At 49.5% G+C, this 23430-nt stretch overlaps 2 protein-coding genes across 9 annotated transcripts in view; both read left to right on the forward strand.

Moving 5' to 3' along the window:
* The window catches only part of CSGALNACT1 (chondroitin sulfate N-acetylgalactosaminyltransferase 1), a 457921-nt gene that overhangs the window by 148134 nt on the left and 286357 nt on the right, over positions 1–23430 (forward strand). The gene's annotated exons all lie outside the window — the stretch shown is intronic.
* LOC136573568 (uncharacterized) lies at positions 14486–19611 on the forward strand. Its single transcript, XM_066574839.1, has 3 exons — positions 14486–14514; positions 14736–15445; positions 17825–19611. Exons 1-3 carry the CDS (start codon positions 14486–14488, stop codon positions 18799–18801), a joined length of 1716 nt encoding a protein of 571 aa, XP_066430936.1. The 3' UTR covers positions 18802–19611.

Consider the following 23430-nt stretch of genomic DNA (forward strand, 5'->3'; position numbering starts at 1 on the left):
TTTTTTTTATCTATTGTTTCAAATTTTACAGGCTACCTCTGTACCATAGTTGACTATGCTATAAAAATGCCAATGTATACCTAACATGCTGAAACACTTTTTTGCATTAGTCTGGGCCAGTTGTGTGTGTGTGTGTGTGTGTTCGTTCGTTCGTTCGTTCGTTCGTTCGTTCGTTCGTTCCACTGATGTCGTGTAAGCTTTCTCGGCGCATACGTCAATGTTTAAAACCTTAGTAAATGGTAAATGGTTAGTATTGGTGTAGGGGAATAGTGAAAATTATGACTAGAACTTAGAAGAGAGGTGAAGAAAAACAGACATAAATGAGAATACAAGATACTATTTAAAGTGTTTAGTCTGTTAGAAATGAATCCCAAACCTTTGGTCTCACTCTGTATGTGTTCAGTGCAAAGTATGAAAACGGTCTGGGCCAGTTTGCTTGGATGTGTTGGCCATTCTTACTTAAACACAAATAATTGATTCAGATTATAGAGTCAAAATGTGTGCGTGGGGGGGGGGGGGGGAGGGAGAGGTTATGTAAACAGCAAAATTGAAAAATGATCATAAAGTTCAGCCGAGGCCTGAATCATTTTTCATCCCACATTATAAAATGTGTTATGTTTGTGGCTCTTGTTGAACAATAGTGCGACTGTTTCCATGTAGCCTACATGCAGTGAATCGTGTTGGCATATAATACAGCATAACAGATCAAGGACGTCCTTCGGCTCCACCAATGTTTTTGTGTTACGTCACTCACACACTATGCATTTGTGCAGGGCATTTGTAAACAAGCATTTGAAATGTAAAGTCTGAACGTTTCATCATTTTTCCAACCTAGTTGAATTTTGAGGAGTACAAATTAAATCTGCTTTTTTAAAAATGGTTTTTATTTATTTATTTAAAATGATTCTTGGCCACAAAAATAAATAAAGGGCGATGAAAGTGATTTTTTTTTTTCCTGCTTCAGCTTTTATATAGCTATTAGAGATGAGCGAGCACCAAAGTGCTCGGGTGCTCGTTACTCGAGACGAAATTTTCGCGATGCTCGAGGGTTTGTTTCGAGTAACGAACCCCATTGAAGTCAATGGGCGACTCGAGCATTTTTGTATATTGCCGATGCTCGCTAAGGTTTTCATTTGTGAAAATCGGGGCAATTCAAGAAAGTGATGGGAACGACACAGAAACGGATAGGGCAGGCGAGGGGCTACATGTTGGGCTGCATATGAAGTTCCCAGGTCCCACTATTAAGCCACAATAGCAGCAAGAGTGCCCCCCCCCAACAACTTTTACATCTGAAAAGCCCTCATTAGCAATGCATACCTTAGCTAAGCACCACACTACCTCCAACAAAACACGATCACTGCCTGCATGACACTCCGCTGCCACTTCTCCTGGGTTACATGCTGCCAAATCCCCCCCCCCCCCACGACCCAGTGTCCACAGCGCACACCAAACTGTCCCTGCCCAGCCTTCAGCTGCCCTCATGCCACGCCACCCTCATGTCTATTTATAAGTGTGTCTGCCACAGGAAAAGCAGGCACACACTGCAGAGGGTTGGCACGGCTAGGCAGCGACCCTCTTTAAAAGGGGCGGGGCGATAGCCCACAATGCTGTACAGAAGCAATGAGAAATCCAATCCTGTGCCACCTCCATCTGGAGCTACACACGTGGGCATAGCAATGGGGAACCTATGTGCCACACACTATTCATTCTGTCAAGGTGTCTGCATGCCCCAGTCAGACCGCGGTTTTTTATAAATAGTCACAGGCAGGTACAACTCCGCAATGGGAATTCCGTGTGCACCCACAGCATGGGTGGCTCCCTGGAACCCACCTGCTGTACATAAATGTATCCCATTGCAGTGCCCTGGGCAGCAGAGCTAACGTCAGATGAAATGCAGGTGGGCTTCGGCCCACACTGCATGCCCCAGTTAGACTGGGGTTCTTTAGAAGTGGACACAGATGCATTTACAACTCCCTGTGGACCCACAGCATGGGTGGCTCCCTGGAACCCACCGGCGGTACATAAAAATATCCCATTGCATTGCCCATCACAGCTGAGGTAATAATGTCATGTTTAATGCAGGTGGGCTTCGGCCCACACTGCATGCCCCAGTCAGACTGGGGTTCTTTAGAAGTGGACACAGATGCATTTACAACTCCCTGTGGACCCACAGCATGGGTGGGTGCCAGGAAGCCACCGGCGGTACATAAAAATATCCCATTGCATTGCCCATCACAGCTGAGGTAATAATGTCATGTTTAATGCAGGTGGGCTTCGGTCCACACTGCATGCCCCAGTCAGACTGGGGTTCTTTAGAAGTGGACACAGATGCATTTACAACTCCCTGTGGACCCACAGCATGGGTGGCTCCCTGGAACCCACCGGCGGTACATAAAAATATCCCATTGCATTGCCCATCACAGCTGAGGTAATAATGTCATGTTTAATGCAGGTGGGCTTCGGTCCACACTGCATGCCCCAGTCAGACTGGGGTTCTTTAGAAGTGGACACAGATACATTTACAACTCCCTGTGGACCCACAGCATGGGTGGGTGCCAGGAAGCCACCGGCGGTACATAAATATATCCCATTGCATTGCCCATCACAGCTGAGGTAATAATGTCATGTTTAATGCAGGTGGGCTTCGGCCCACACTGCATGTCCCAGTCAGACTGTGGTTCTTTAGAAGTGGACACATGTAGTTACAACTCCGTGTGGACCCACAGCATGGGTGGCTCCCTGGAACCCACCGGCGGTACATAAAAATATCCCATTGCATTGCCCATCACAGCTGATGTTACGTCAGCTGTAATGCAGGTGGGCAAAAAATTAATTGGATTACACTGTAGGCGAGGGCCCACAAAAATTGGTGTACCAACAGTACTAATGTACCTGAGAAAAATTGCCCATGCCCAACCGAGAGGGCAGGTGAAACCCATTAATCGCTTTGGTTTATGTGGCTTAATTGGTAACTAGGCCTGGAGGCAGCCCAGTTAAAATAGAAATTGGTTGAGGTGAAAGTTTCAACGCTTTAATGAGCATTGAAACGTATAAAAATTGTTTAGAAAAATTATGACTGAGCCTTGTGGGCCTAAGAAAAATTGCCCGTTCGGCGTGATTACGTCAGGTTACAGGAGGAGGAGCAGGAGGAGGAGGATGAATATTATACACAGATTGATGAAGCAAAAAGGTCCCCGTTTTGGATGGTGATAGAGAATGATGCTTCCATCCGCGGGTGCAGCCTACGTATTGTTTATGTATTGCTGCTGTCCGCTGGTGGAGAAGAGAAGTCTGGGGAAATCCAGGCTTTGTTCATCTTGATGAGTGTAAGCCTGTCGGCACTGTCGGTTGACAGGTGGGTACGCTTATCCGTGATGATTCCCCCAGCCACACTAAACACACTCTCTGACAAGACGCTAGCCGCAGGACAAGCAAGCACCTCCAGGGCATACAGCGCGAGTTCAGGCCATGCGTCCAGCTTCAAGACCCAGTAGTTGTAGGGGGCAGAGGCGTCACCGAGGATGGTCGTGCGATCGGCTACGTACTCCCTCACCATCCTTTTACAGTGCTCCCGCCAACTCAGCCTTGACTGGGGAGCGGTGACACAGTCTTGCTGGGGAGCCATAAAGCTGTCAAAAGCCTGAGAGTGTTCCCCTGCCTGCGCTGTACATGCTGCCTGATCTCTGCGCCTCCCCTGCTACCTGGGCCGCGGAAATGCGCCTTCGGCCACTAGCACTGTCGGATGTGAATTTTACCATCAGTTTGTCCACCAGCGCCCTGTAGTATAGCATCATTCTCGAACCCCTTTCCTCTTCGGGAATGAGAGTGGAAAGGCTCTCCTTATACCGTGGGTCGAGCAGTGTGTACACCCAGTAATCCGTAGTGGCCAGAATGCGTGTAACGCAAGGGTCACGAGAAAGGCATCCTAACATGAAGTCAGCCATGTGTGCCAGGGTACCTGTACGCAACACATGGCTGTCCGCACTAGGAAGATCACTTTCAGGATCCTCCTCCTCCTCAGGCCATACACGCTGAAAGGATGACAGGCAAGCTGCATCTGTACTCTCAGCAGTGGGCCAAGCTGTCTCTTCCCCCTCCTCCTCATGCTCCTCCCCCTCCTCCTCCTCCTCCTCCTCTGGCCATACACGCTGAAAGGATGACAGGCAAGCAGCATCTGTCCCCTCAGCAGTGGGCCAAGCTGTCTCTTCCCCCTCCTCCTCATGCTCCTCCCCCTCCTCCTCAACGAGCTGAGATATAGACATGAGGTTGCTCTGACTATCCAGCGACATACTGTCTTCCCCCGCCTCTGTTTCTGATTCAAAAGTGTCTGCCTTTATGCTTTGCAGGGAACTTCTCAAGAGGCATAGCAGAGGAATGGTGACGCTAATGATTGCAGCATCCCTGCTCACCATCTGGGTAGACTCCTCAAAGTTTCCAAGGACCTGGCAGATGGCTGCCAAGCAGGCCCACTCTTCTGTAAATAATTGAGGAGGCTGACTCACACTGCGCCGCCCATGTTGGAGTTGGTATTCCACTATAGCAGCGTAGAGCTGCTCATAGAGTCTGGCCAACATGTGGAGCGTAGAGTTCCACTGTGTGGGCACGTCGCACAGCAGTCGGTGCACTGGCAGATTAAAGGGGTTGTCCCGCGCCGAAACGGTTTTTTTTTTTTTTCAATAGCCCCCCCTTTCGGCGCGAGACAAACCCGATGCAGGGATAAAAAAAAAACGGTAGTACTTACCAGAATCCCCGCGCTCCGGTGACTTCTTACTTACCTTGTAAAGATGGCCGCCGGAATCTTCACCCTCGGTGGACCGCAGGTCTTCTGTGCGGTCCATTGCCGATTCCAGCCTCCTGATTGGCTGGAATCGGCACACGTGACGGGGCGGAGCTACGAGGAGCCGCACTCTAGCACGAGCGGCCCCATTCAGAAGACAGAAGACAGGACTGCGCAAGCGCGTCTAATCGGGCGATTAGACGCTGAAGATTAGACGGCACCATGGAGACGGGGACGCCAGCAACGGAATAGGTAAGTGAATAACTTCTGTATGGCTCATAATTAATGCACAATGTACATTACAAAGTGCATTAATATGGCCATACAGAAGTGTATACCCCCACTTGCTTTCGCGGGACAACCCCTTTAAACCGATGTTGCAGTGTCCGCAGGGTGGCAGCGTGCGTGTGGGATTTGCGGAAATGTGCGCAGAGCTGGCGCACCTTTCCGAGCAGGTATGACAAGTGGGGGTAGCTTTTCAGAAAGCGCTGAACCACCAAATTAAAGACATGGGCCAGGTATGGCACGTGCGTGAGGCTGCCGAGCTGCAGAGCCGCCACCAGGTTACAGCCGTTGTCACACACGACCATGCCCGGTTGGAGGCTCAGCGGCGCAAGCCAGCGGTCGGTCTGCTCTGTCAGACCCTGCAGCAGTTCGTGGGCCGTGTGCCTTTTCTCTCCTAAGCTGAGTAGTTTCAGCACGGCCTGCTGACGCTTGCCCACCGCTGAGCTGCCACGCCGCGTGACACCGACTGCTGGCGACGTGCTGCTGCTGCTGACACATCTTGATTGCGAGACAGAGGTTGCGTAGGAGGAGGAGGAGGGTGGTTTAGTGGAGGAAGCATACACCACCGCAGATACCACCACCGAGCTGGGGCACACAATTCTGGGGGTGGGTAGGACGTGAGCGGTCCCAGGCTCTGCCTCTGTCCCAGCCTCCACTAAATTCACCCAATGTGCCGTCAGGGAGATATAGTGGCCCTGCCCGCCTGTGCTTGTCCACGTGTCTGTTGTTAAGTGGACCTTGGCAGTAACCGCGTTGGTGAGTGCGCATACAATGTTGCGGGAGACGTGGTCGTGCAGGCCTGGGACGGCACATCGGGAAAAGTAGTGCCGACTGGGAACCGAGTTTAATGCTTGAGCGTGCGGGTGCGTGGCGTCGTACTTGCGCTTGCGCTCAAACAGTGGCGCTAGCAACGTCTGAACGCTACGCTGAGAGACATTGCTGGATGGGGCCGAGGACAGCGGAGGTGAGGGTGTGGGTGCAGGCCAGGAGACGGTACTGCCTGTGTCCTCAGAGGGGGGTTGGATCTCAGTGGCAGGTTGGGGCACAGGGGGAGAGGCAGTGGTGCAAACCGGAGGCGGTGAATGGGCATCGTCCCACCTTGTGGGGTGCTTGGCCATCATATGCCTGCATGCCTGCGCATGCTGGTGGTGGTGCCTCCCCAGCTGATCTTGGCGCGACAAAGGTTGCACACCACTGTTCGTCGGTCGTCAGGCGTCTCTGTGAGAAACTGCCACACCGTAGAGCACCTTGACCTCTGCAGGGTGGCATGGCGCGAGGGGGCACTTTGGGAACCAGTTGGTGGATTATTCGGTCTGGCCCTGCCTCTACCCCTGGCCACCGCACTGGCTTGGCCTGTGCCCACACCCTGACTTGGGCCTCCGCGTCCTCACCCGCGTCCACGTCCTATAGGCCTACCCCTACCCCTCAGCATGGTGTATTAGCAGTAGTGCAGAAACAGAACGCTGTAATTAAATGTGCCGCTTACTGGCCTGTGGTTGGAGGCTGACTTCGTTTACGGAACGCCAGGAAATAATTTGGCGCACGCCTGCTGTAACACTTAGCTGGCTGCGTATTTATTTGTAGAACTACTACACCCAGCACACACAGACCCAGAACACTGAGCACAGTGACAGGCAAGCCAAATAGATTTTTTGCCCAATATTTTTTGGAAAAGGACCACTGCGTATATTCAATCAATAATGTATGTCTTCTGGCCCTGCCTACACAATTCTCTCCCTGGAGTATTACTGCAGGGCACAATGGTCTGCACGGCCGATATACCAAAAAAAAAAAAATGTGCAACACTGCAAAAAGCAGCCTCCACACTACTGCACACGGTTAGATGTGGCCCTAAGAAGGACCGTTGGGGTTCTTGAAGCCTACAATAACTCCTAACGCTCTCCCTGCCTAACCACCACTTCTGTCCCTGTAGTATTACTGCAGGGCGCAATGCTCTGCACGGCCGATATAGCAAAAAAAAATAAAATGTGCAACACTGCTAAAAGCAGCCTCCACACTACTGCACACTGTTAGATGTGGCCCTAAGAAGGACCGTTGGGGTTCTTGAAGCCTACACTAACTCCTAACGCTCTCCCTACAGCAGCTCCAACACTATAGCACTGTCCCTCAGCTATCTCACAACGCATCTGAGGCGAGCCGCGGGAGGTGCCGATTTTTATACTCGGGTGACACCTGATCTCCCCAGCCACTCACAGCAGGGGGGTGGTATAGGGCTTGAACGACGCAGGGGGAAGTGGTAATGCCTTCCCTGTCTTTCAATTGGCCAGAAAAGCGCGCTAACGTCTCAGATGAAAGTGAAAGTAACTCGAACATCGCGTGGTACTCATTACGAGTAACGAGCATCTCGAACACGCTAATACTCGAACGAGTATCAAGCTCAGACGAGTACGTTCGCTCATCTCTAGTTCTAATGCATCATGGGATTTGCTCCAAAGCCCCTAAAAGATCAACCAGAAGTAATACAAAATGAATATTAGCTGCCGGCTTGGCTTCCCTTAGAGAGAAAACAAATCCCTACATAAAACAGTCAAAGCTGCTGAAAATTGTAACTTTCTTTTTGTGAGGACCAGAGCTTTTTCAGGGCCATCTACAAGGTATTAGTGTAATATCTCGACATCAGAAGTGTGGGCGTGCCCAGGCTGAGCTACAGATAACACCCAGGTCACGCCCACAGCTCCTGATTGGCTGCGGCATGCACAGCTTCACCAAGCAGCTGAGTGTTTGGTGCATCATAGGAATGCTGTTAACGGCTTACATGCCGCGATCTATGTTGATCGTGGGGTGTAAAGGGTTTTCACAGAGGGGGAGCTCCGTCTATTTTTCTCATCAGACCCCCGCATAAAAATTGTGGCCGGCCGATGGGTTGTCATGGCAACAGGACGCCAGATACAGGCATCCTGCTTTGCCATCAGCCCCGACATTGATGAGCTCCGGCAGCGGGAGCTGGCTGTTTTGTGATAGATGGCCTCTCGCTGCATCATCTGGGGTGCATCAGAGCAGCAACCCCCACTGTTAACCCCATGCATTCCGCAATCTCTGTAGATTGCGCTGTATGAAGAGTTTTACATAGGGAGCATGCTCCCTCTGTGAGATCATCAGACCCCTCATGATAAAAATTGCAGAGGGCCGATGGGTTGCCATGGCAACAGGATGCCAGAGACCGGCGTCCTGCTTTGCCATTGCCTCCGTCTCTCTCTTACCAGCTGGGTGACGGGGTATGTGTCCCGCAGCCAAACGGGAGCTTTGGGCGTGAACTGGGTGTTACCTGTAGCTCAGCCAGGTCATGCCCACACTTCCGGTGTAGACATACTGCACTAATACCCATCTACAATATACACTATACAACAAAAATAAAATTTCACAACCCTCACCTGGTGTCTAAAAGAGCAGTTCATCATGACATAGGTAAGGGATAGTATGGAATATTTTATACCGCAATGTACTGTAGAGAAGGTGCTACTAGACAACCAATCACTGTGTGCACTTCAGTAATACAGGTGTTTTACCTGTGAAATTTTCATGCTGATTGACTGACTGGATTTTCCAGCAAATTATGGGAGCTGCAGATCTGGACGGCTTGTGAAATTATATGTTACATTAGACGGGGAAAGAACGTTGAATGCTGTGTCCTGGAGTCCTTGTAACATAAGGGATCACTAGAAATTGACAACTGGCTATTACCATCCCTCTTCTCAATAAGGTGTGTCTCTGATGCCATCAGCATTGACTGGACTACCAGAATGTGAATGAATACTGCAGGGCGGCTATAGTCAGACGGGGCAGACCGTGACTGTTCCATACATCTAAGTGGGGGGATTGTAAAATTCCATCCACAAGCTGCAGAAATGGCCCCCAAAACATGTATAGAACATGCTCTAATGTTAAACGTTTCACCCTCATTTGACAAGGTGAAATCCACACTATAAAATAACATGTTGCGGTTTTAAAAATCCACACGGAAGGTCAACTTGCGCTGTGGCGCCATTTGTATCTCTTCATTTAGGGCATGTGAGTGTGACTGTATGTAAGAAAATAATATCTGCAAAAAAGTGCATATTTACTGGTTTCTTTACATTTTTGCATTCTGTAGCTGGTACCTTTCTTGGATCCCTTTGTGAAGCCCCCCTTAATGCTTTTTCCCGGTGCGTTGATAACATAAATCGTCTACTGTTGAGTTTTGCTATATGAGAGGCAATCATTTGAGTTTTACAGGTTTGCTGGTTTAACCACACGAATTACGAGCATCTTATACTGTTAGACACACAAAGCTCTTAATGTACATTTAAAGTATCTGCTTTTTATGGTAAGTGGAGATATGGGGTTATTTTGTAACTTTCTGCATCAATTTACTGTGATGTTAAAAAGAAAATTTAGTTTAATGCTTCAAATGTGAATTGAAAGTCGCACAATAACATTGTATGCTGTTATAGAACTTGAGGTTTGATCTTTGAAAATAATCCAAAACATGGTGTATTAAAAATGAAGAGCCATACATTACATAATCTTAACCCTTTAGGGCTCAAACTGATGGGCGTATATTTGTTTAGTTGTGCGGCCATGAAAACCACGGCCACGTAACAAGACGAAACAAAACCATTGACATCAATGGTCTTGTTTCCACTATTGGGATTCTCAGGCGTTAATACTACACGTGAGAAAAGATAGGACTAGCATGAACTACATGTGAGACAATAGGTCTTGCCCTATCTTCACGCGCTTTTTTTTTTAAAACAAACTTGCACTAGTTAGAAAAACTAGTCAGTCTGTAGTAGCGAGGGTTTTAGTGTATGCGCCTATGTCTTTTTACTGAACTTGCTAATGGGCTTTTAACCTGCACAAACATCTTTTTAAGGCAATGGCTTAGCTGGCTACTGACAGCCAGGCTCCTGCTCTAACAGCTAGATGCAGAGAAACTTCGGATCCTGGCAGTTTAACCTCTTACATGCCACAATCTATAGCAACTGCAGCATGTATGCAAATGGAAGGGGGCTCAATCTGTCACCGATAAGCACCCTGCAGTGTGATGGCAAGGTAGCAATTGGTTCCCATGGCAGCCAAAAATCTGGAAAAGGCCTGCATGTCTGCCATGTCGCTCAGCCTATTAGACCCCGCCCCTGTCACAGTCTGCTGTTGTAAGCTGGTTAGGATGCACTACATAAGTAATACGGTGTACTTACTATCCTAGTGATTTGAACTATTGCATCTTGAAATCCCCTTGAGAGACTAAAAAATAGCATCAAAACAAAGTTTAATTTAAAGAAAAAAAAATCCAGTTAAAAAAAAAAAAAAAAGTTATACACAAAAACCAAAATCACAGAGGTGAGGGGGGACACAAAAACCTATTTCACTGAAAAAAAGCCAAAAATGCAATACCTGATAAGATGCAGAGCAGGCATGATTGCTATAAGACCGGCACAATGGCCGTAGAACCAATAGTGTAGGTTCTGACGGACGCGGTGTGGCTTTGCCATTTGGCCCGTCAGCCTCTGCATCTTGGCCAAAATGCTAACTAAGGCCTCTTGCACACGGGCGGAAATTCTGTGGCGGGAACCCCACAGAATTTCTGCCCGTACACGCCTGCATAGGATTGCATTACAATACGCAATCCTATGCAGATGGCCACGGTTTGTCTGCCCAAAAACACACTCAGAAAACAAATCGCGGCATGCTCTTTCTGTGCGGGGCTCACAGAGCCCCACACAGAAATGTCACTCACCGGCCGCCCGTTCCGGCCTGCGCATGTGCCGACCGCCCAGCAGCCGGCACATGAAAGAGCCTGAGCTGCGGGAGCGGGTGAGTGCCGCGTTGCTCTCTGCAGGCGCTCGGGTCGGGTCCCGCTGCGAGAATTCTCAAAGCCGGATTTGACCCGGCTGTCTGCAGGCGGCCTAACACCCGCATTTCATTAGTGTGTATCAATAGTTCCTTTATGCAGTTTGATATAGACTTCTGAGGGAGCCCAAGATGTCAGCCAGTGCGGCCCACTGCTGAGATGAAAGGCAACCCACTGCCATGTCAGTGTGGGTTGTAATCCTGTATTGTGGGACGCACCCATCTATTGGCTGGCTTCTGTGGTATCGTTCACATTGCAGATTTAGTTGCATGCAGTCTCTCCTCCCCAATCTGGGCTGGGTTGAGTGGGTGACTACATATAGGTCTGCAGTGGACAGTCTAGCTCCTCTGGTTTATAGTCTGGCTTGCTGCATATTAAGTCCTACAGCCATTGTGCCTGCTTAGCGGCCATGGTGCCTGCTTAGCGGCCATGGTGCCTGCTTAGCGGCCATGGTGCCTGCTTAGCGGCTATCGTGCCTGCTTAGCGGCTATCGTGCCTGCTTAGCGGCTATCGTGCCTGCTCTGCATTTATCAGGTATTGCATTTTTGGCTCTTTTTCAGTGACCTCTCTACAAAAACCATTTTTAATGGATAAAATACAAAAAAAGTTTAAAAAGCAGCAAATAGTAAGTATTACCACATTCGTAGCGACCCAGACAATGGAAATATTTTGCTATTTTATCGCTCTTGGTGAATGCCGTAAAAATAATTTTAAAAACTAACGCCAGAATTGTTTTTTCTTTTTTCGCCTCCCAAGAAACAATAGAGAACACATGCATCTCAAAATGCTACAAATAAAAAATACAACACTTCCTGCGAAAAACAAGATCTCGCAGAACTCCGCTGCCGGAAATATAAAAATGCCGTTAGTCATAATATGCGGCGATGCAGATTCAATTGCTTTCCTTTAAAAAATGTGTTTTTATTGTACGAAAGTAATAACATCTATATAAACTTGGTATTGCAGGAACCGTGCTGCTCAAGGTGAGAAGGTTATGTTACTTTTAGCGAATGACGAGTGCCGTAAAAGCAATGGTGGAGTTTGAATTGTCTCCACATCCTCCCTCCCTCCCCCCAAAATAAACAAATTAAAAAATATATATATTTCTATATATAATTAATGGTGCCATTAGAAAATACAACTCATCCCCCCCCCCCCCCCCTGGAAACAAGCAAACAAGCCCAAGTACAGCTATATCAACAAGTTATGGCTCTTGCAATGCGATGGTGACAGTCACTAGGTGCAAAACAATAGGCTTGTCAATAACAGGTTGAAATCACACTTCAGTTATAGTATAGTGGATGAACTGTGGTACAACTTGGGATAGTTACATGACACTCCAAAAGATGTGAGTTTTTAGCAATGTAGCTCCACATCTGTAGTGCAACCCCTATTTAGGCTAAGTCCACACTGTTTTTGTATACTACATTTGGCAAACTGCAAAAAAATCCTTCAGGCATTTACCTCGAAGGTGCCTATTCTTCCATTTAGAGGGTCATTTTGGCATACATTTGGCTGGGATACCGTTTTCTCTCAACAGTACTGACAAGCATAACGATAGGAGTCAATAGCAGACATATATGCAAGTGTATAAGGGGTTATTTACATGAGCGTAGGCCTTTTTATGGGCGCCTCCTGGTGCTGTAAAAACGTATGAACACAAGTCTGCCATTTGTGCACCTGTTCAGACGGCCCGGGCCCAGCGCATATATGCCGAGCTCCGATTGCCGTCAGGCAGGGAGAGACCGTTTAACTCTGCTAAATTCCCTTCCCCCTTTCCACCCCCTCGCCGACTCTCGGCAAGGTAAGGGGGTGGTACAGGGCAGGAGCTAGTGTGCTAAGCTCCTGCCCCCTCTCCACCCCTTGTTGGCAGCCAGCAATGGGGGTGGGGGGGGGCGGGAGCTTAGCAACTAGCTCCCGCCCTGTTTCTGCCCCCTCCCATTGTAAACAGACAGCAAGGGGCGGAGAGAAGGGGGTGGGAGTTAAACAACTGCTAAACTCCCTACCAACTCCCTTCTCCAGCAGCTGTCATAGGCTCCCATAGGAGTCTATGGCAATGGCCGTATTCAGGCTGGGAGAGAGTTCCTGAACATCTTTCCTGGCTGGTGTAAAAATGCCTGGCCGAAAAGGGCTCCTATGCGTAATCTTGGCTGTCCGGGTGCTTTTACGCAGCAGAAAATTGCCTGTCTGATCGATGCATTGGAATCCAATGCATCAGATGGTAGCGCACATCGTTCGGCTGTGAAAACGGAGGCTGATGTACGCTCGTGTGAATAAAGCCTAAGGCATTTGTTTGGTTGAACATTTTAAATTATCTCAACACATGTAGTGTCTATGTGAACCCAGCTGTAGTCATTATGTACACTTTAACCCCTTGAGTGGCACGCCCGGAAATTTTCCGGGAGGAGCTCCACTGCTCATAGCGACATAGCCCGGAAATCTTCCGGGCTATGTATCACTATGGGAGCTGCAGAGCACAATACCACAAGTTGTGACAGTGTGCTCTGCCTGCACAGTCCCACAGAGAACAAAGCAAGGGCATTGAAAAACCAGCAGAAGATATTGCCGACATGTCGGCAATGTCCTGCTTTGTTTACAAGTTGCCATAGAGACCATCGGCTTGTCAGAGGCAAGCCGATGGTCTCTGTGGCAGGGAGAGCTGGTTGTCGTATGCTGTGAGCTGCTTAAGAAAACAGCAGGTGACTGGGGACAAGAGGTAGGAGAGTGGGAGGGAAAGTAGGTGAGCGAGCCAAGGGGGGCGGAGCTTAGGACAGGATGTGGAAAGGAGGGAGCGGAAGAAGGGAAGCAGAAGAAGAAAGACACGAGGAGAAGAGGTGATCGGTGAACGGAGAAGACGGCAGTGAAAGAAGATAAAGAAAGATTAGAAGCAGAGCAGCTGAACGAGAGCGGGGAAGAGTCCAGGTGAAGAGACAAGCAGCACAGCAGAAGTCAAGCGGTTGCAGCATCGGACGTGCAGCGGTGAAGAAGAAAGAAAGGCGATCGGAGGGCTGTGAGTTAGCAAAAGAGTGAGAAGTCCCAAGACAGATGGAAGATTTGCAGAGGATGATCCGGGAGGCTATCGACCGCGATGGAGCCGGGTGGCTGGAGGAACTCCTAGGCAGCTGCAGGTCGGGATCGGAATCCGGAAGGCGGGGGGAGCCAGCAGTTCAGGAGCCGGCAGCAGGAGAAAAATCAGCGCAAGAGGGGGATGCCGGGCGAGGACGCCCGAAGAGAAGGAAGAACCCTCCCGCGAGGCTCAGCCCGAGCCCCGCGGCAAAGAGGAGCGGCCGGAGGAGCAGCCGAGGCGGCGAGAAGACAGCGGGGACAGTTCGTGCCAACCAGAAAAAGGCGCCAAAGTCAAATCGCGCGGCGGGAGGAGCGCCCGTCGCCGACCAGCGGTCACTGCCGAGTGGCAGTCCGCTGGGATCGGGATTACAAACGGCGGCATCGTCGGGGTGCCCCGGCCCGAGGGACCAGCGCGTGGCAGGGCGCACGGCAGTGGAGCACAACTCGGGACAGAGTCAGCAAAGAAGGAGACCGGCGCGCGGCGGTGCCCCGCAGGAGAAGACAAGATGGCGGCGCGAGCGTTCAGCAGGCGCAGGTAGGACAGACAGGGACGGGTATGAGAGGTGCAAGGGAACGAGGGGGGGGAGGCAACGAGGTAGCAGGCCACAGCAGGATCAGAGTAGAGGGGAGGGGGAGGGAGAGTTATAGCACGTCTTCTAGTGTAGTTAGCAGCGTGGATAGCAGGAGAGGTAGCAGGCAGGGTAGCGGGGGCAGGGGCTGTGAAACGGATGGTAGCGCTAGTTTGTTTTCGGACAGCCCACCACAGGGCCCTACGCCTGGGGGCTACACAGATATCCCACCCTCACAAGGCTACGGCAGACAACTCTCGCGGCATCAAGTTGCGGCCACTGCGTTCCCACGCGGTGCCGCGGCGTGCAGTCGTGACAGTTACGGCGCGCTTAGTAACCCTCCCCCACAGCAGCAGCATGATGGCGCACGCTCAACGTCGCAGAGGTTCTGCTACGTTAACCCACGTTTCGTGGAGGCTCTCTCTTCAGGTGGAGGAGAGTCATCATATAGCTACGTTAGTCGCGCTAGCAAGAACAGGCAAGGCCAGGGCGCTAAGCGGAGGCAGAGGGAGAGAGCTAGAAGGGAGAGGTATCAGCGCAGGCGCGATAGCGAGCAGGCCAGGCTAGCTGCGGAGGCCAGCGGCATCAGGGCAAGAGCAGGTAGAGAGACCGTAGGCGAAGGGTTCCGCGGTCCTGAGCAGCGGCACCAGACGGGAACTTACCGCCAGGCGGACATCTTGCCGGAGACTCAGAACACCAGGGATTGCATACGCCACAGGAGGCGGGATGTTACGCAGGAGCGGCCGGAGCTGGGCCACCTTGGTACAACACAGGAAACGAGGGCTCGCAGGGCTCCGCACGTGAATTCGCGGCAATCAGCAGCCCTCGGGGGCAGAAGCCCAGGAGGAAGCCCGGCAAGGTCCACCCCCTTGGCGACGCCGGAGGACAGGCATGCCGGTGAGTCCAACTACTTAAATGCTTGGAATAATGTGTTGGATCCCGCCAGGGTGGCGGAGAAATGTGATTTAGTCACGGTATTGAGATCGCTGTTGAGCAGAGTGGATAATAAGGATGGTGTGTCAGAGTCCTGTGGTTCCCCAGGGGGCGCGGGCCCGCCGGTGGGGCAGGAAGGTGGTAGCTCAACAGCCGGTGGTGATGTGGACCCTATGGAGGGTTTGAGATATGCGGACTCGCTGTTTTGTGGTGTCGCCCCTTTGGGGGTCGGTTTGTCCGATGATGTGGTGGAAAAAATACGGAAAGGTATATACGTGGATATATGGTCCTTGCTGTCGGCGGACCACGTGATGGTTGACAAGGAAAGGGTTACGGAGCGTGGTGCGGACAGGAAGCCGAAAGTGGCTAAAACGTTCGCCAACTGGTTACAGGCTTATACAGTGTTGGCGTACGTAGTATGCCAACAACAGCCTAAAAAAGGCCCTGAAATGTTGGTGTACCTAAACACAATTTTTAGTGCATATAAGCTACATGGCGGCGCTGCGTGGTGGCGTTACGACGAGGATTTTCGTCGGAGGATTTCGGGCATTAACCACATAAGTTGGGCGTCAAAAGCGACGGACGTCTGGATACAACTCATCCTGGCACAGCGCCCGCAAAAAATGACATTTCAGGGAGGAGCCGTGGGGGGCGGGCAACAGCCTCCTGCGGCCTCCTCAAGACCCAATGGCACTTGTTGGCTCTACAATGAGGGCCATTGCAGGTTCTATGCCACCTGCAAGTTCAGACACGAGTGTTCTGTCTGTGGGGGTCAACACGCGGCGGTGCGATGCTTTAGGAAGCAAAGAGCAGCAGGCGCCGGAGCTGGCGCCAGCGGAGCTCCGAACACCGGTGAAAAGCCAGTACCTCTCCCTGTGGCTAGACAAATATCACAGGAAGGAGGAAGCAAGAATCCTTAGACAGGGTTTTGCAGAAGGCTTCGGTATACCGTTTACGTTTCAGCCCGCGTCCACGTGGTGTCCGAACCTAAAATCAGCGACGGATAATTTAGAGCTAGTAAAAGAAAAAGTACTGAAAGAAGTAGCAGCGGGCCGCATGGCAGGCCCCTTTGCTGAACCGCCTTTCCCCAATTTGCGGGTCTCCCCATTGGGGCTTGTCCCCAAGAAGGAGCCCGGAAAATTTCGTTTGATACATCATTTATCATTCCCAAAAGGGGAGTCGGTAAATGATGGGATATCGAAGGAGGAAGCGTCGGTAGTTTATGCTTCTTTTGACCAAGCAGTAGCGCTGGTAAGAAAAGCGGGAAGGCGGGCGCAATTAGCAAAAGCTGATATCGAATCCGCCTTCCGCCTCCTCCCGATACATCCAGATTGTTTTCATTTACTCGGATGCAAAGTGGACAATCAATTTTTCTTTGACATGTGTTTGCCGATGGGCTGCTCAATTTCATGTTACTACTTCGAGCTGTTCAGCTCCTTCCTGGAGTGGATGCTTAAGTATGAAACGGGCATCTCATCGGTGACGCATTACCTTGATGATTTTTTATTCATAGGTACGGAAACATCCGGCGCGTGCTCCTTGTTGTTAAACACGTTCCGAAAATTGATGTCGCGCGCGGGGGTCCCATTGTCTGAAGAGAAGACAATGGGCCCAGTCAACAGATTGATTTTCCTGGGGATCGAGATCGATACCGAGGAAATGGTTTTCAGGTTACCACTGGAAAAAATCGCGCGGCTTCGGCAGACGGTAAACGAGATTGCGAGCTGTAAGAAGGCCACGTTACGCCAAGTGCAGGTCTTATTGGGTTTATTAAACTTTGCTTGCAAAGTGATTCCCATGGGCCGCGTTTTTTCCAGGCGTCTTTCCCTTGCGACGGTAGGCATAAAAGAGCCACATCACTTCATAAGGATCTCGCAAGGAATCAAAAGGGATCTCCATATTTGGAGAGTTTTCCTGGAATCCTTTAACGGGCAAGTGGTGTGCCCTAAGGAGGAGTGGTTGGGCCCCGACCTCTGCTTGTTTGCGGATGCAGCAGGATCGGTGGGTTTCGGGGTGATTTTCCGGAACCACTGGTGCAGGGAACCCTGGCCAGTATCCTGGCTGGAAAAAAGTTGGAACAGAAACATTACGCTCTTGGAGTTTTTTCCGCTGGTGGTAGCGTTGGAATTATGGGGCGAAGAGCTCCAGGATCATAAGTTGTGTTTTTGGTCCGACAATGCGGCGGTGGTGGAGATAATTAACAGGCAGTCCGCGGCTTCCCTACCGGTACTGGTACTGTTGAGACACGTGGTTTTGAGGTGTTTGCAGCGGAACATATATCTACGCGCAAAGCATGTACCGGGTTACAAGAACATGGCAGCTGACGCACTCTCTCGTTCGCAGATGGAGCGTTTCAGGGAGCGGCATCCACAGGCGGACGCCGAGGGCGTACGCTGCCCGCCTTTCTTGTGGAAGCTGGCCGAGCAGAGTTGCTGAAGCTAGTTGAGACATCCGTAGCGGCGGGAACGTGGAAGCAGTACAATGCGGTTTGGCAGAAGTGGGTGAATTGCGCGGGGGGCCGCATGGTACAGGGTGAAAGGGCGCGCGCGGTGACGCTGGACATGTTAGCGGCGTTGCGAAAAAGCAAGGCGTCAGTCGACGTGGTCAAGAAACATCTTGCTGGTGTTGCCTTTTTATTAAAACTCCACAGCTTGGTAGACGTTACAAAGGAATTCGTTTTCCGGCAGATTGTCCGGGGATGGAAAAAAGAAAAGGCCCAGGTGGACACCCGCCGTCCAATAACTTACCCAGTTTTGTGTAGGTTATTGGAGGTGTTGGAAGGCATTTGCACGGACTCGGCGGAAGCGTTACTATTCAGATCTGCATTTTTGCTGGCGTTTTTTGCAGCCTTGAGAATAGGCGAGCTCGTGCCCGCCAGTAGATTCAAGGCGGGAGGGCTACACGACAACGACGTGATGATAGTAGAAGGGGCGCTACGAGTACGGATAAGAAAGTCGAAAACGGACGTGTACGGCAGAGGTGAGTGGGTATCCATCAGCCCGCTGGGCGCTCGTTGGTGCCCAGTCGCGACAGTAACACGTTATATGGCGGCCAGGCCTCCGGGCGATCGGTTTTTGGTCCACGCGTCGGGTTTTCCCCTCACACGTTTTCAGGTTGCGGCTGTCTTGCGCAGGTCCCTACGGGCAGCAGGTTTCGACGCGTCTGATTTCGGTACGCACTCGTTTAGAATTGGCGCAGCCACATCGGCCGATGCGGGCGGTATGAGCGAAGAAGGGTTAAAGAGACTGGGGAGGTGGAAGTCGCAGGCGTATAAGTCCTACGTTAGGCCGGATCTAATGGTTGGGAACGTTCATGGTTAGTCGTGTTAGCGTTTTTAAAAATAATTTTTGTTTGTGCTCAAGAAGAGATCGTTGCCCTCGGAACTGTTTTTTGTTTTCTCAGTTATGGAGCCATGGAAGGTGCACATCGTGGGCCACTCATATATATATTGGGCCCAGAAGAGGGCGGCGGTACGGCCAATGGGATTGGACTTGGGCCTTACCGGAACGTCCGTAACCTGGCACGGCGTCCGGGGGCTAAAATGGCCGGACATGCTAAGACTCGTAGCGGACATTGGGAGGCGTAACCCCGGGAGAGTGGTTTTGGTCGTCCACGCGGGGGGTAACGACCTCGGCAGTTTGAAGACCAGGGACCTTCTGGTCTTAATGAAGCAGGACATTTTGCGTTTCCAGGAATGTTTCCACATGGTGACTATTGTTTGGTCGGACATCGTAGCCCGCAGGCATTGGAGAGGAGCAAAGAACATGGAGGCGATAGAGAAAAGCAGGAGATTTATCAACATGAAAATGTCTCAGTTTGTGCATTCCCTTGGGGGGGTGGCCGTGCGGCATTGGGAATTGGAGGATCAGGAAAAAGGTGCATTGAGGGAGGACGGCGTACACCTCAATGAGCTAGGCTTAGACACGTTTCTATCAGGGATACAGGACGGAGTGGAAGTTGCACTGGCCAAGGTCGGTGGGGTGGGACGGAATGAGCCGAAGTAATTCGCCACATCCCGTGTGGCCCGGAAGTAGTCCATGCTGGGTTAGGGTTAGAGAGGAAGGTTCGCAAGCCCAAGGACCGGGGCTTACGAACGTCCTTGGCAGACGGTTTATGGACTGTAATATACCAGCTTTGCAGCATGGATAGGGTTTTTCAGAAAAAGTTATGAACATTAATGTTATTTACAAGTTATTCAATAAAGCTGTGGCCTACCCCACGTTTTACAGCAAGAAGTGGTAGATGGTTATTTTGTAATTAGGTAAGCGAGCGGTTTAAGTAAGTTATTGTCCCCAGTCTCGTATGCTGTGAGCTGCTTAAGAAAACAGCAGGTGACTGGGGACAAGAGGTAGGAGAGTGGGAGGGAAAGTAGGTGAGCGAGCCAAGGGGGGCGGAGCTTAGGACAGGATGTGGAAAGGAGGGAGCGGAAGAAGGGAAGCAGAAGAAGAAAGACACGAGGAGAAGAGGTGATCGGTGAACGGAGAAGACGCCCGCCCGCCCGCCCGGTAAGTAGGGTAGAGAGGTGGAGGGTGCAGAGTAGGTAGTTAGTTAGGAAGTCGTCACAGCTAGTGGTTGGCCCGGAAGTAGTCCATGCTGGGTTAGGGTTAGAGAGGAAGGTTCGCAAGCCCAAGGACCGGGGCTTACGAACGTCCTTGGCAGACGGTTTATGGACTGTAATATACCAGCTTTGCAGCATGGATAGGGTTTTTCAGAAAAAGTTATGAACATTAATGTTATTTACAAGTTATTCAATAAAGCTGTGGCCTACCCCACGTTTTACAGCAAGAAGTGGTAGATGGTTATTTTGTAATTAGGTAAGCGAGCGGTTTAAGTAAGTTATTGTCCCCAGTCTTAGCTGTCAGAGGACAGCTAGGTACTAGCTCTTACAGCAGAGATCAGAGAAAACCTCCGATCTCTGCTGTTAACCCTTTACATGCTGCAGTCTATGTGACTGCAGCATGTAAAGGGTTGTCACTGCAGCATGTAAAGGGCTGTCACCATCGGACCCCCGGAATGTGATCAGGGGTCCTGATGGGTCCCTGTGGAAGTCCCCTAAAGGGACAAAAAAAAAAAAAAAAAAAAAAAAGTTAAAAAATTATTTAAAAAAACACTTGTCTCCCTTTACTTTGTAAAAAATAAAAAATACAATCACACATGTGGTATCCGTGTGCGTCGTAATGACCCAGAGAAGGAAGTTAATACATTATTTAACCCCTTAATGACATGGCCCCTTTTTTTCTTTTTTCCCCATTTCTTTTTTTCCTCCCCCCTGTTTAAAAAATCACAACTTGTCCCGCAAAAAACAAGCCCTCATATGGCCATGTCAATGGAAAAATGAAAAAGTTATGGCTCTTGAGACGCAACTGCAAAACTAGTTGAAATTCAATGATTAGACCATTTTAAAAAACCTGCCCTGGTGGGCACGACAGGGTGGTAGGAAACCTGCCACTCAAGGGGTTAATGCCACAGATCTTGGATGTTGTACAGAGCCACAAAAATATACATCTGTGACTCATGATATGATTCAGGCTATATAAACTTGCTGTCCCCCACATCTCCTAGCCCACCTCGCTATCCAGCGCTGGATCAGCAACAGGATTTTTTTTTTTAGGTATATACTTTGAGATAGTAGTTTCCTGCTGACAACTATAGGTCCAGCAGGACCAAAAGGGGCTAAGGAAATGGCATTAGTATTTTTCTTAATGTATATTAAACCTTGTTTTTGTTTATATGCCACCTTTTTGGCAAATATTAACCTAAACTGAAGGTTCAATTTAAAGTGTACTGCTGTAATGGTAAATTAACCATGAAGTAGATTAGACCGCTCTACTGTTTTCTAGCTAAATAAACTCCTACAGTTCTGTTCATGGAAGGTGGATACAGGAATGTGCGGCACAAAGTCTTTGATAAACACAGTAATTCAGTAATTCTCTAGTGGGACTGAAACTCTGCTTTATGCGTTGAGTTTTGAGAAAGCTGTAAGAAGTGTTATATCTTGAGGCCATACCTTTTTTCAGAGACTTGTGGTTTTGAATGTTCTTTTATGAACTCGCCAATTGCAAATTTCATACTTTTTGCTGTTGTGGAGAAATCAGACCTTTTTTGTATAAGTGAAGTTTTAAGAATTTGAAGTGTTTTTTTTCTTCAGGTTCTTTTTGTAAAATCTGCTAAATCTAAAGTTGAGTTATTGAGATCTACCGTGTTTCCCCGATAATAAACCCGAGCTACACTACATGTAAAAAAAACTGTCACCTAGCAGCCGGTGTTCTGGTCCCTCGTGCTGGGCCGCCGCGCTGCTGCAGGATTCCATTTCCTCTGGCATGCCGACAGAGCAGTTCTTCCTGGTAGTGGGGCTTGAATACCCTGCCTCCAGCAAGCTAATGTTTTGCTTGTTTAATCGAGCGCTTGAATAACCAATCACAGCCATTCAATGAATTGCACCACATGCTAGGTGCACACAATGCGAGAGTTCCCCTCGTTCAAAACAATTGGTGAAACTCTGATCCTCCACCGCGGCTGACAGCTACTTCCCTGAAGGAATACACGGTGGTTTAGGAATAAAAACGCCCCGCATCTGCTGGAAATCGCATGTTTACAAGCGTGATTTCGGGACTTGATTCTTGACCTGATATCGCATTCACCCGTATGAAGTTAGCCTTAGGATGCCTTCACACTACGGCCGATGTTACATGAGCATATGTCTATTTGTGCAAGCACAAGCATGGAGTTTTCGCAGAATAAAAGATGTTTTTTTTTTTTGCGCACGCATCGTGATATTTTACTGGACGCTTTTTGCCCGCAAGGTATGCTCATGCACAAAGTTCAATGGCTAATGAGTCTGCGTTCCAAATGTGTAAATTTCACTGAAAAAAAAATATTGTGCACCATATTGCTCGCCTTAAAATGATTTATATTTGGATCTTTGGTGTGCAAAAGTAGAGTGTACTGCATTTTTTTTTTCTTCTTGGATGCATACGAATGGGTCAGATTCCGCATGAGAGAGCCTGCAGTGGAATCAAACTGCGGATGGTTTGCATGGCTCACCGTCAGACATGCGCAGTACAGATTTTTTTTTTCTTAAACCCCCTGCTTTTTCCGCATCATCACCTAACGATGATGTGGAATTTTCAACCTTTCTGCAATGTCAATTGCGGAAGGGCTGCAGGTTGAACGGCATCCATCGCAATTTATTTCCACTCGTATGCAGGAAAAAACGCTTTTCCATTGCATGCTATAGAAGGCATTTGCTGTGGAATCCAGAGGCACACTCCTGCTTTGGATTCTGCAATGCAAGTATGCGCGTGTGCAGCCGGCTGGCCTTGACTGAAATGCACAGTAAAAATGGGCACATGTGAACAAACCCATTGAAATCAATGGGTTCTGTTCTCTTTGTGTTTCTCCTGCAAGTTTTGCATGCACAAATACGGCCGTGTGAAGGGGACCTAAATTTCACAAATATCTGATATAACGGGACACTTGGAAGCCTTAAATGCTTTCCATTTGAGCTAAGTAACCTTCAGTGTACTAGCGGAGTTTGATAATGGGTTCTAAATTTCGGATATGTAATCTCTGACAGGGAACATTAGTACTGAAATATATAAAGCAGAAGAAATTAGAGCTGGATATGAGCGCGTACCATACATTCTAGGATAAGTAAGGAGGAAGAAAACTGGGAGCTCCTCAAGTACACACCGGAGGATACCAAGAGCGCTGTAGTAACGACACGAGTGGGAAATCAGTGCAGGTATAAAATGATCATATCTTACAATTGTATGGCGTTGAAACAGTTTCTTGTGCTCAATGTATCATTTTAACATGACTCTTGGTGACTCTCACTAAGCGATCACACTTTGCACAGCCTAAAAACCCACTCCAGAGAATTGCATAGTGTTTCACTTGTGATTACAGCTCAATTTTGAGTAGTCAGACCTGGTATTAGGTTCAGTATT

This window comes from Eleutherodactylus coqui, chromosome 7 (assembly GCF_035609145.1).
Source record: "Eleutherodactylus coqui strain aEleCoq1 chromosome 7, aEleCoq1.hap1, whole genome shotgun sequence".
Taxonomy (NCBI): domain Eukaryota; kingdom Metazoa; phylum Chordata; class Amphibia; order Anura; family Eleutherodactylidae; genus Eleutherodactylus; species Eleutherodactylus coqui.

Coding starts and splice junctions, on each gene's coding strand:
- LOC136573568 (XM_066574839.1), top strand. CDS start 14,486: ATGGCGGCGCGAGCGTTCAGCAGGCGCAG. Junction 14,515..14,735: donor CGAGCGTTCAGCAGGCGCAG/GTAGGACAGACA, acceptor GTTTTCGGACAG/CCCACCACAGGGCCCTACGC. Junction 15,446..17,824: donor GCCGGAGGACAGGCATGCCG/GTGAGTCCAACT, acceptor TCTCGTTCGCAG/ATGGAGCGTTTCAGGGAGCG.